Source organism: Bos indicus x Bos taurus, chromosome 1, assembly GCF_003369695.1.
Source record: "Bos indicus x Bos taurus breed Angus x Brahman F1 hybrid chromosome 1, Bos_hybrid_MaternalHap_v2.0, whole genome shotgun sequence".
Taxonomy (NCBI): Eukaryota; Metazoa; Chordata; class Mammalia; order Artiodactyla; family Bovidae; genus Bos; species Bos indicus x Bos taurus.
The window spans coordinates 6,581,659-6,594,891 of NC_040076.1; the positions used below are offsets into that span (position 1 = coordinate 6,581,659).

The window sequence follows — 13,233 nt, forward strand, 5'->3', positions numbered from 1 at the left end:
AGTGGGTTGCCATTTCCTTCTCCAATGCATGAAAGTGAAAAGTGAAAGTGAAGTCGCTCAGTCGTGTCCAACCCTCAGCGACCCCATGGACTGCAGCCTTCCAGGCTCCTCCATCCATGGGATTTTCCAGGCAAGAGTACTGGAGTGGGGTGCCATTGCCTTCTCCGTATATGCAGAGTACATCATGCAAAATGCCAGGTTGGATGAAGCATAAGCTGGAATTAAGAATGCTGGGAAAAACAGCAATAACCTCAGATATGCAGATAGCACCACCCTTATGGCGAAGAAAAGCTAAGAAAGGGAAGAGGAACTAAAGAGCCTTTTGATGAAAGTGATAGAGGAGAGTAAAAAACCTGGCTTAAAACTCAATATTCAAAAAACTAAGATCATGGCATCCAATCCCATCACTTCATGGCAGATAGATGGGGAAACAGTGGAAACAGTGACGCACTTTATTTTCTGGGCTCCAGAATCACTGCAGATGGTGACTGCAGCCATGAAATTAAAAGATGCTTGCTCCTCGGAAGAAAAGCTATGACAAGCTTAGCATACTAAAAAGCAGAGACATCACTTTGCCAACAAAGGTTCATATAGTCAAAGCGATGGTTTCTCCAGTGGTCATGTATGGATGTGAGAGTTGGACCATAAAGAAGGCTGAGCATCGAAGAATTGATGCTTTCGAACTGTGTTGTTGGAGAAGACTCTTGAGAGGCCTTTGGACGGCAAGGAGATCAAACCAATCAATCCTGAACATTCACTGGAAGGGCTGATGCTGAAACTGAAGCTCCAGTCCTTTGGCCACCTGACGCAAAAAGCTGACTCATTGGAAAAGACTCTGATGCTGGGGAAGATTGAAGGCAAGAGGAGAAGGGGGTGAAAGAGGATCAGATGTTTGGATGGCATCATCCTGGACATGACTTTGAGCAAGTTCTGGGAGATGGTAAAGGACAGGAAAGCCTGGCATGCTGCAGTCCATGGGGTCGCAAAGAGTCAGACACAACTGAGAGACTCAACAACAAAAGTGACAGAAGATACATTTGATCAATAAGGATCACACCTTATTTTTATTACTAAGAACTTAATTTGGAACAGGCCACCCAATACCATCTTATAATAGTGGTTCCTGTTTAAGGTAATCACTTTTTCATTTACCTCGTATGAGAAAAATGAGGCTACCTAGCAAGGGTGCCTTTTATTAATGATTACCTCAGAATGGTACCAGTCATTATAAAAGACGGTTTTCCAAGTGAGTTTTTGCATGTGCTCCTTGCCGATAAATCATGGGTTCCTTAGTGGAGTCACATCAATGCAGATGGATTTTGCTTTATGAAATGCACTGGGTTGTAAATACTCTGACCTTGTTTATAAAGGGAACCGGTTAGTTCACTTAATAAAGACATTAATTTGCCATGCAGCTTGGACTGATTACTCATTAGCTGCTCTCTCCTGACCAGCAGCTCTGACTTAACAAACGCGGTTGCTCTAATCGTAGGCAGTGGTGTGCTGCCACCTACGGCTGGAAAATAAAAAGGATCCTGTGTGGAGTCCTGCCAAAGTCACAGTATTGAAAAGAGTTAGAGTGGGGGGAAAAAAAAGGTTAGAACAAAATGCGTTAAAAAATATACAACTTCAAGAGGGAGGGGCCATATGTGTACCTATGACAGATTCATGTTGATGTATGGCAGAAACTAAGGCAATACTGTGAAGCAATTACCCTTCAATTAAAAATAAATGTATTTTTTGGACCTTTCTCATGGACCTTTCCCATGTTAAAATCATTGTAAAACATTGACTTCCAGCAAAAGAAAGCCTCGATGAAGCAGGTCATATAATATCACAACTGCAAAGCCTTAACCCAATTATTCTTGGTGGGGCTGGTGCAATTCTGATACATCAAACAGTGTGCGGTCTACTATAATCACTTCCCAAGTAGGACACTGTTTCTGTTTCCCAGAACTCACCTTGGGATCTCCACAAACACGACTTCAAAAGTGGATCGTATGTTAAAGGCAGAAATGTAAAGCTTTGGTGCAAATCTTCCTCCTTGACCCAAGCCTTACGTATCAACCACGCACTAGACCTCTCCACACGGAAGCACACGCTGTGCCTTGCACACTGCCCAGTCATCACTGAAGCCTTCCTCAAACCCGCTTTCATCTTTCTGAACAGCCTCACTGACTAGCAACCACTTCTACTCATCATTCAAGAAGGAAATCTGGGAATAGTCCACGATTCTTCTGTCCTTTTTTACCAATCCTCCTTCCCACCTAACAGCAGTCTCCCTTTTCCTACCTGTTTCATGCATCTGGCTCCTGCTCACTTGCCTTCCAGCACTTTCTTAGTAGAGCCCACCATGATCCCTCCTCTGACTATAGCCCTGGTCTCTTATTCATCTCCCTACCTGTTTTATGCATCTGGCTCCTGCTTACTTGCCAACCCAGACTTTCTTAGTCCAGCCCACCATCATCCCTTGTCTGACTATAGCCATGGTCTCTTATCCATCTCCTCCATTCCATTCTTTCTCTCCACAATCAGCTCTCCTCACAATGGCCAAAGCAAACTTCCTAAAACACAGGACTGATCATATCACGTCTTTCAGAAGTTTCCTGTCGTCTTTAAGATAAATTCCAGGTCCATCACGTACTTATCACAGCCTGGACTCTTCTCAGCCCTCTCCTGGCTCATTGCCCGCCCCTCCTCCAATCTGGAATCCTCATCACAGGGACCACACACACAGCATTCAGTCATGCTAGACACACATTTCAGGTCTACAAACAAACCAGGTGCTCTCTCGCCCCTCAGCTTTCCCAGGCGTGGTCATCTAGGCTCAGAACACTCCTCTCCAGCCCCCTTAAAACAGTTTCCTGTTCACCTTCCAGAACTTCACTGGTTGGCTCCTTGCAATCCCTCCTCAGTGTCTGTGTGTGCATGGATGCTCAGTCATGTCTGACACTTTGTGACACCTATAGACTGTAGCCCGCCAAGCTCCTCTGTCCATGGGATTCTCCAGGCAAGAATACCGGAATGGGTTGTCATTTCCTTCTCCAGGGGATCTTCCAGGCCCAGGGATCAAACCGCATCTCTTACATGTCTCCTGCATTGGCAGGTGGGTTCTTTATCACTAGCACCACGTGGGATCCCCAGTTTCTGTACCTGAGGGTAAATCTCAGGAAGGCAGCTGGAGTCTAGAGTCCAGATATTCTAGCATTCATTCCAGTTATCTATTGCTATGTAACCACCCCCTAAACTTTGTGACATAACTATAATTTTTCTTTGTGTTCATGGAATCTGTGCCTGCCCAGTTGCTTCAGTCGAGTCTGACTCTTTGTGACCCCATGGACTGTAGCCCACCAGGTCCCTCTGTCCATGGGATTTTCCAGGCAAGAATACTGGAGTGGGTTGCCATGCCCTTCTCTAGGGGATCTTCCCAACTGAGGAATCGAACCCTCTTATGATTCCTGCATTGGCAGGCAGGTTCTTTACCACTAGTGCCACCTGGGAAATCCTATGGAATCTGTGAGTCATGGACAAAGATGGTTTGTCTCTGTTCCATGGTATCTGAGATCTCAGTTGGGGAGACTCAAACAGCTGGATATGGCTTGAATGACTGGGGATTAGGGTCATCTGGAGGCTTCTTTACTGTGGCTCTGAGCCTGGATCCAGCCAGTACCATCAATGGACATGCCTAACATAGGGTCTTTCTGTGTGACCTGGGCCTCCTCACAGCCTGAGGGCCTTGAATATCTGGGCTTGTTCATGGTGACCAAGGGTTCCAAAAACAAGTATTCTGGTATATTAAAAAAAAAAAAGAAATTAGGAGCTGCATGTCCTTTTGAGAGCTAGGTTCCAGAAGTCTCATAGAATGAGTTCTATTGGACTTCCCTGGTAGCTCAGATGGTAAAGAATGCACCCACAATGCAGGAGACCAGGATTCGATCCCTGGGTTGGGAAGATCCCCTGCAAAAGGAAATGGCAACCCACTCCAGTATTCTTGCCTGGAGAATTCCATGGACAGAGGAGCCTGGCGGGGCTACACAGTTCATGGGGTCACAAAGGGCACGACTGAGCAACTGACACGAACTACTGGTGAATGCACCCACAAGTCTACCCAGGTTCAAGAAGAGGGGCCATGACACAGATCCCATTTGTCAATGGAGGAGTGTCAGAGAATCTGTGGGCAGCCCGAGTCCCTGCTGGATGGTGGAGGCTAGAAGAGCAAGCAAGAACAGATCATTTAAGAGTGACTCCCAGAAACCAGCTCCATGAAGGGTAGATGGAGAGAAAAGTCAGACCGCAAGACTTCAATCAGGGAACAGAGAAGAAAATCTGCACGCTTTACTAGCAAATGCCTCTGTGCAATGATATATCCCGGACGTGGAAATAAAAACTAAATCTTTTAGTTAAATATTGTACATACCTGGTGCATTAAATGGGCCAGATTTAGAAAAGACAGTCCTGTAACGTCTGCTCTTCTTCCACCACTTGTGATACTCTGCGACGTCTCTTCCCTACCCCCTGGTGGCAGCTCGGGCAAATCTCAAAACTGTACCATCGTTTTTGACTCAAAGAATAGTTTTATTTTCAGGTGTTCAAAAACCCGGAACAGAATCTATTCAAAATGTACATTGTGTTTCAAAAATGGCATAGCTTCACACCAAAATCCAGCAGTCTGGCTTCTTTTGAAAACCTGGGGACTTCCTGACAGTCCAGTGGTTGAGACCACCTTCCAGCACATGAAGTGTGAGCTGAATCTCTGGTCGGGGAGCTGAGACCCCACGTGCCTTGCGGCCAAAAGAACAAAGCATAAAAAGGAAGCCACACGGTAATGAATTCAGTAAAGAGTTTCAAAATGATTTACATCAAAAAAAAGAAAGAAAAGAAAACCTGAAGATCTGGTAACAGCTGACCTGCCCTGCAACAAACGGCAGGCGCAGAGGAGCGCTTGCCCCTTTCGGACAAGGGGAATGCCACAGCCCTGCTCGTCCGGTTCTGTGAATTGCCTCCCGGCTCTGGGACTCGCCCCAGAATGGACACATGGCGTCTTCTTTACTCCCTGGCTCCCGTTCCTCCTCCTTGGCCCCTGTTTTTAGTTTTCTCTATACTGTTGATCTGTTTCATCCAGGGAGGCAACCAGACAGCAGCTTTCCCCTGGGGGTGGGGGGGATGCATCTCTATGGTCCCCTCAGGGATCTCCCACAGGAACATGGGTGAGGCACCTTCCACGTGACATCTGACGATTACTGCTCCATCTGACACTCGCCTTCACTGTACAAACGTCTTGTCCCTTATGAGGGACGACATTTCTTTCTTTTTTTTGAAGGGGACAACAGAGGATGAGATGGCTGGATGGCCTCACCAATTCAATGGACATGAGTTTGAGTAAACTCCGGGAGTTGGTGATGGACAGGGAGGCTTGGCGTGCTGCAGTCCATGGGGTCACAAAGAGTTGGACACGACTGAGCGACTGAATGAAGGATGAAGGCACGTCCTTACAGGGCTTCAGCCTACTTACCTGCCATGGCACACACTTGGCAGCAAGGCGGGCCCCGCTGTGGTAACAGGGCAGGCTGCTCTGCTCTCTCTGCCCAGCCCATCCTCTCCTGCAGCTCAGCCGGCCTCCCCATCATTAGACCTCTCCACTGAGGACATGGGGCCTCTCCCATCACACAGATGGCCGGCTCCCCACTGCAAATTATTAAGAGCACACATCAGGTTTTTATGTTCTGTGCACAGGTCAGAAAAGAACTTCCAGACACAAGACAGAATGAAAGGAGAACAGAGTTTATTAGACCAGGAGACACTGTGAGCAGGCCAGCTTTTCCAGTGGTGAGGGAGTGCGTGTGCTAAGTCACTTCGGTTGTGTCTGACCCTTTGTGATCCCATGAACTCCTCCATCCATGAGATTTCCCAGGCAAGGATACTGGAGTGGGTTGTCATGCCTTTCTCCAGAGGATCTTTCAGACCCAGGGATCGAACCCACATTTCATGTTTCTTGCATTTGGCACATGGGTTCTTCATCAGTAGCGCCACCTGGAAGCCCATGACAAATATGGATCACCTGCCTGTTTTGGTAGCCAGGGAACAAAGGAATGGAGTAGGAAGCTTGTGAGTCATTTGCTCATTGGGTGGGATACGTGTCATTTCCTTATACAGGGAAGGAGGAGAACATGCTTTCTAACATGGGACAGGAAGGGGACGAGCCAGGTGCCGGGGACCGCTCAAAAATTCCGCAACGGTTCCAACATGGCAGGAAGGGTGACGAGGATCTGGTACTTTATGTTCCTGTGTCTACGGCCCCTTGAGCTCATCTCATACTTTTGGCCTCTGGGCACCACAAGGTTCCTTAAGAACCCTTTCTTACTTGCCTCGGAGAGCAACCCAGGGGGAAACACACCAGTATCTCGGGTCAGACGCATCCAGCCGGGAGCAAGTGTTGGCCTCCCCTTCCAGAGACACCCCATCTGGGTGAGGTTCTCCTGGTAGGCCCCCTTTCACTGAACTGGGAGGATCAGAAACTCCCCTTCCGTGCCCCACAGCAGCCTCCATTCTGATGAATTCACCTGAAAGAATCTAGTCTCTCAATGGACCTTGAGGCTTCTCTTATCTAGACTGGAAACCAGAGATTGGCCAAAATTCTCATCCGGCCTCTGCTAGTAAACCCTGGAGGTACTTCCCAAGCGATTCTATGGTAAAGAATCTGCTTACCAATGCAGGAGATGCAGAAGATGCAGGTTCGATGCCTGCGTCGGGATGATCCCCTGGAGGAGGAAATGGCTACCCACTCCAGTATTCTTGCCCGGGAACTTCATGGACAGAGGAGCCTGATGGGCTACAGTCCACAGAGTCGCAAGGTGTCAGACACAACTGAGCACACACATGCGAGCAGTAAGCCCTGTACAAATGCGTCTATGCTGACATCTCTCTTTAATATGTGGGATCAATGTCTCCCACTGTCCTCAGCTATGAGGCTTGAGCTGAAATTCTAAGACAACAATGTCCCATGACACTCCTGTTACATATGAGACTGCATTTTCCTTGATGTATCAACGTTAGACTCTATATTTAGCAGTATGCAATAGAACTTTCTACAGGGATAGAAATGGTCCGTGTCTACACTGTGCAAAGTGGCAGCCAGCAGCAACATGTGGCTGTTGAGAACTTGAAATGTCACTAGTGAGGCTGAGAAATTGAATTTTTATTACTACTTCATTTGAATTCACATAAGTTTAAACAGCTTATTGTGGCTAGCAGGTACTGTATTAGAGGGCACCACTCTATGTAATAATAAGACTAAAATTTATTATATGCTAGCTATGTACTAATTGGGCTTCCCTGGTGACTCAGACAGTAAAGAATCCACTTGCAAGGTGGGAGACCTGGGTTCAAGCCCTGGGTTGGGAAGATTCCCTGGAGGAGGGAACAGCTACCCACTCCAGAATTCTTGCCTGGAGAATTCCTTGGACAGAGAAGCCTGGTGGGCTACAGTCCATGGGGTGGCAAAGAGTCGGACACAACTGAGAAACTTTCATTTTATGTACTAACTGGTTTTCTAAAAGGAATTATTCCAAACATTGTTTTATTTGATTCTTACTATAGCCATGCAAGATTGATCTCTTCTCCATTTTTTACTTCATAACTTAAGTCAAAAAATAATCTTCAAAGTATAACCAACTAAAGCTCATTTAACTTCCCTCAGTTCTTTATTCAAATAGCATCTTAGATGACTTTCCTTTGCCAGCTTGTACAAAGCTCCCACTCTGCTCCTCTGCTTCTGTGCTTATTTTTCTCAAGGCCTTTTTCACCTTCTAATATACTCAATGCTTTATATTTCTGCTTCTGGTCCCTTTGTCTGGACTAGAATGTAAACTTGGTGAGGATACAGATTTTCATCTCTCTCTCTCATGGGTCCCTGGAGCCAAAACAGTGTTTGGTGGTTCCTCCTGGAGCTTACTAGGATTTTGTTGAATGAATGAATGAGCTGCCTTCTAGAAGAGACAGTCCTGCTTCACGAAATCCCCACTGTTCTGCTGAGCCCTTGTCGGAGTTTGCAAGTGAGATGGTCCAAAGCCATCCTCGGAGACTGAGAGAGGAGAGAGCTGCATGTGGGCTCCCCAGGGCAATCGGGGGAAGAAGGGAAGAGGCAAGAGTCGGTGAGCTGTTATGAGGCCGAGACCCCACATGAAGCTGGGCAGGCTGTGAAAATCCCCCAGGGGAGGGGGAGACCTCAAGATGGAGCTATCACAGTGTTCACACTGAAGCTGTCTATATTAAGCTGAAATAAATATATTCCCCCAAATTGCAATAAAGCCTACTCTACCCATTCAGCTCTAGTGCCAGAGGCAGTTCTTTACTGAAGTATAGTTGATGTACAATATTATATTTTATAGGTATATAATAGAGTGACACAATTTTAAAGGTTATTCTCTATTTACAGTTATTATAAAATACTGGCCATACTTCCTCTGCTGTACAATATATCCTTGTAGTTTATTTTAATATATAATAGTTTGTACCTCTTAATCCCGTACCCAGGGAGTATTTTGTTTGCTTACTTAACTTACCTGCTTACTTATTCATTTGGGTGAAATTAAAGGAAGCTATTGACTTTAATGACTTTATCAACAATGTCTAAAATATAGCACAAGAAACAATAAGGTGAACTATTTGGATGGAAGAAACTGCCTAAGACAGCAAGGAGATCAAACCAGTCAATCTTAAAGGAAATCAACCTTGAATATTCATTGGAAGGACTGATGCTGAAGCTGAAGCTGCAATACTCTGGCCAGCTGATGCAAAGAACTGACTCATCAGAAAAGACCCTGATGCTGGGAAAGACTGAGGGCAGGAGGAGAAGGGGACAACAGAGGATGAGATGGTTGGATGGCGTCACCGACTCGATGGACGTGAGTTTGAGCAAGCTCCAGGAGTTGCTGATGGACCAGGAAGCCTGGTGTGCTGTGGTCCATAGGGTCACAAAACATGGGATGCGACTGAGCAGCTGAAATGAACTGAACTGAAGTACCTAATTCAGAGTCACCATGAGACTCTAAGCCAATCGCACCACAAATATCCACGTTCACTCTCCAGAAATCCACCCTTCCTTCCCAATTTAAGGACAGTATTCACTCACTATGTGTCAAATAGCTGACTAGGACTTTAAAAGAATATGAATGAAAGTTTGAGTCAATCTGACTTCGGTCTCAAGGGCCAGAAGACCCAGTATGGCATATGTACAGATAAAGAAGCTACAGGAGAAATCAAGTGGACTCTCCTACAGCTGTTCAGTAATGAAGTGTCAGAACCTGGCTTAAAAACTCAGTGTCTTCACTCCAGGCCCACGTTCCTTCAGTCCCCATCGTCTTCTTTCTGAAAAGATCTGGACTTTTGCCTGAGTCATTACTTAAATCTGTGCAATTCCTTTAGTCCTTAAGTGCATACTTCCTTTTTAGCCTATTTAAAACACATTTGCAGCTGTCAGGTCTGCCAGACCCTAGCAAACACAAGGCCCGTCTACGAAGTGCTTTGACTAGCCAAATTCCCCTACTTTATCTTAGCAGCTTGAACTCTTTTAATTTATACACGCTCCACTCCTCATTCTTGTCAGTTTCAAACTCCATTTTTGATTCCACACCAAGCTGCCCTCTCAGGTTATACTAATTTATCTGGTGGGCCAAAACAGGGCTGTCTGAGCAGATACCCAAATTTCTAGGCATGGTACGAAGGATTTCTTGGCAGACTAAATTTACCACAACAGACACCTCAAATATCAGATGTTGAGCACAGTAGATGAGGTCTTCTAAAAAAAAAAAGCAAATAAAAATCTCAAAGAAGCCTGAAACACAATGTTAAAAAAAAATTCTTTTTTTTTTTTTTTTTAAAGAAAAATTTATTTCAAAGGTACTGGTAGTGGTCCTGTTCATTTAAGGTTGTTATCGTTTAAATCAAAGCAAACCAAACAGAAGTTTAGTGATTTCACAAAAGATAATTCTTTGAAATTAATAGTCCAAAGCAAAAAGACTCAAAGTTTCTGAGGTGGATCAAAGAGGTATTATTTTAGAAAGATTAAATTACAGTGAATATTTCCATATTTAATCGTGCTCTGGGTATTATTTGCAAGACTTGCCTCGAAAGAGATTAATATCACACCAGAAACCTGCCTAACAAGACAGTATCTAGAAAATTATTTAGGTCCAGTCTCCAGAAAGAAGGAAGTTAACTGTTTAGGAAACAGTGGCTTTCCAGACAGTGAGTATATGGAAGCTAAAAGGGGAGAAGGGAAACAGTGTCTGCTGAAAAGACCAAGAACAAGTGAAGTCGTTCAGTCGTGTCTGACTCTGTGCGACCCCATAGACGGCAGCCCACCAAGCTCCCCTGTCCCTGGGATTCTCCAGGCAAGAACACTGGAGTGGGTTGCTATTTCCTTCTCCAATGCATGCAAGTGAAAAGTGAAAGTGAAGTCGCTCAGTCGTGTCCGACCCTCAGAGACCCGATGGACTGCAGCCTTCCAGGCTCCTCCGTCCATGGGATTTTCCAGGCAAGAGTACTGGAGTGGGGTGCCACTGCCTTCTCTGTTACTGTCTGAGTTCTTTCTAAATGAAAAGAGGATATGTGACAATCAGTTTTTAAAATCCTTTCCATTCTCTTTTCACTTACACTTCTAGAACAGTGACTTCCCTGGTGGTCCAGTGGTTGAGACCCCACCTCCCAGTGCAGGGGCCGTGGGTTCAGTCCCTGATGGGGAAACTAAGCCCCTGGACCAAAACTAGAGAAGGCCCTGCCCACCACGAAAAGACCCAGTGCAGCCAGAATAAAAAGTAAATTAAAAATGAAAATAAACGTCCAAAACCTAGAACAGTGTAGATAACAGAGGTGAAGGGGAGAAAAAGAAGTGCTTGGGCTTAAGCACAAGGTAATACTTTGTTTTTAACCCTGAACCTACAGCTGCCTCTAGAAGCAGAGGAGGAAGTGGGGAGGCTGGAAACGTGAGTTCATGACCTTCACTGAGGCCTGCTTCTCTCTATACCTTGCTATTTCTCTTCTTGTAAGCTCTCCATAAGGTCACAAACACTCCGACACGACTGAGTACACACCCAGTAATAGTGTAAGCTTTCCAAAGTCACCAGAGTCACTGCCTCCAGATAATTCCTTCCCACATTTCCCCTTTAATCTCCTACGCTCTGGTTTCTGGGAGATCATCCGTTAACCTCTTTACCCCTTCCATCTCTGGAGAGCTGGGAGTTGATTCATGAATTTGGAAAAAATAACTGGCTGTTCTCCACTTGGGCATGGACCTTCTTCCTCTTGGGATACGCATGCAGCACCTCTTGCGCTCAGCCCCACTGCACAACCATGCAGATGAAGCAGAGGCAGGGCGGGCGGTGTGCTGCTGCTTAGAGGACAATCTCTCAGAATCTCTCTTCGTGGAAACCAGGAGCAGGGAAACGTTCATTTCCTCCAACAGGGAACAAACTGATGACACAAACGTGCCTCATCCCGGAGTTCACACCCAGATCTCTCTCTAAGCTACATCTTCAACTACAGTTTATTGTTTCCTTTTGGTTTTCCACCCACCATTCCTTCATTTTATTTCGCTACTTGCTCATCACCCAGGAAGGGACTATGAAATCCTCCCCAGATACCAAATATTTGGTGGGGGCGTGGCAGGGGGGTGGGCAGAGGGCAGTGTTTAGAGATACTGAGAAACCACAATCAGAATAGAATTGGGTGGTGAGGACCCATGTGATCTGGAACCTCACGGCACCATGGCGCACAGTGGGGGCCAGGGGATCTAACTTTGGTGTTGCCTGGGGGCTTGCACTGGGCCCAGTGGGTTTTCACAGTAGCTAGCGCAAGTGGCTTGGGTAAGAGCTTTTAAACCAGACTGTGAGCCTTTTGAATTTGGACGGTCATTGTGGCTTATATTTTACTTGTAAAATATGACTTTCTGTGGGGTTCTAACTGCCTCTGTGAGCTTTTGAAAAGGCTCAGTGGGCATCTTTAAGCCATAGGTGCCAGGACCTCAGCAGAGGTGTGGGTCACCCTTCACAGGATCAACAGCACTCCTTTGGAGACTCAAAAGTGGTAATGGCTCCATGCCAAGACTCTAAAGTGACTCAGAGTTAATCATGACACACACAACAGTAGCACATATTTGTGCCACTTGGTTTGAAATTGAGCCAATATCCAACCATTAGCACAGCTACATGCCCAGAACACATACCCAGTGTGCCCAAAGGCTGTGGCAGATGACGAGTACCCCGGAGAGTTTCCTCGTCAGTGCCCACTTGCCAGATTCTACTGCCTACGGACCTAAATTCAGCTGACAGAAATACCCCTGCCCACAGAAAAAGCAAGGGAATTCCAGAAAAATATCTGCTTCTGCTTCACTGGCTATGCTAAAGCCTCTGACTGTGTGGATCACAATAAACCCGTGGGAAATTCTTAAAAGAGATAGGAATACCAGACCACCCTACCTGGCTCCTAAGACACAGGTATGCAGGTCAATAAGCAACAGGTAGAACCAGGCATGAAATAATGGACTGGTTCAAAATTGGGAAAGAAGTACGTCAAGGCTGTCACCGTGTTTAACTTATATGCAGAGCACATAATGCAAAATGCCAGACTGGATGAGTCACAAGCTGGAATCAAGATTGCCAGGAGAAATAGCAACAAGTTCAGACATGCAGATGATACCACTCAAGTGCAGAAAGCAAAGAGGAACTAAAGAGCCTCTTGATGAAAGTGAAAGAGAAAGTGAAAAAGCTCTCTTAAAACTCAACATTCAAAAAAGTGAATTATCATGGTATCTGGTCCCATCGCTTCATGGCAAACAGAAAGGGGAAAAGTAGAAAAAGTGACAGATTTTATTTTCTTGGGCTCCAAAATCACTGCAGATGGTGACTGCATTAAAAGACACTTACTTCTTGGAAGGAAAGCTATGACAAACCTAGACAACATATTAAAAACTAGAGACATTACCTTGCCAAAATAGGTCAGTATAGTCAAAGCTATTGTTTTCCCAGTGATTATATATGGATGTGAGAGTTGGACCATAAAGGCTGAGTGCCAAGGAATTGATGCTTCTGAACTGTGGTGTTGGAGAAGACTCTTGAGACTCCTTTGGACTGCAAGGAGATCCAACCAGTCCATCCTAAAGGAAATCAGTCCTGAATATTCATTGGAAGGTCTGCCGCTGAAGCTGAAGCTCCAGTACTCTGGCCACCTGATGCAAAG

General features: G+C 45.7%; 1 protein-coding gene across 2 annotated transcripts in view; it reads right to left on the reverse strand.

Moving 5' to 3' along the window:
• The window catches only part of BACH1 (BTB domain and CNC homolog 1), a 60,574-nt gene that overhangs the window by 846 nt on the left and 46,495 nt on the right, over positions 1 to 13,233 (reverse strand). Inside the window, exon 5 of one of the 2 annotated variants that reach the window (XM_027540404.1) lies at positions 5,535 to 6,030. The exons of the other annotated variant lie outside the window; for it this stretch is intronic. Within the exon in view, the coding sequence (XP_027396205.1) occupies positions 5,608 to 6,030 (423 nt within the window). The 3' untranslated portion in view covers positions 5,535 to 5,607. Of the gene's footprint in view, positions 1 to 5,534; positions 6,031 to 13,233 lie in introns of those variants that run through there. 2 annotated transcript variants of the gene reach the window in all.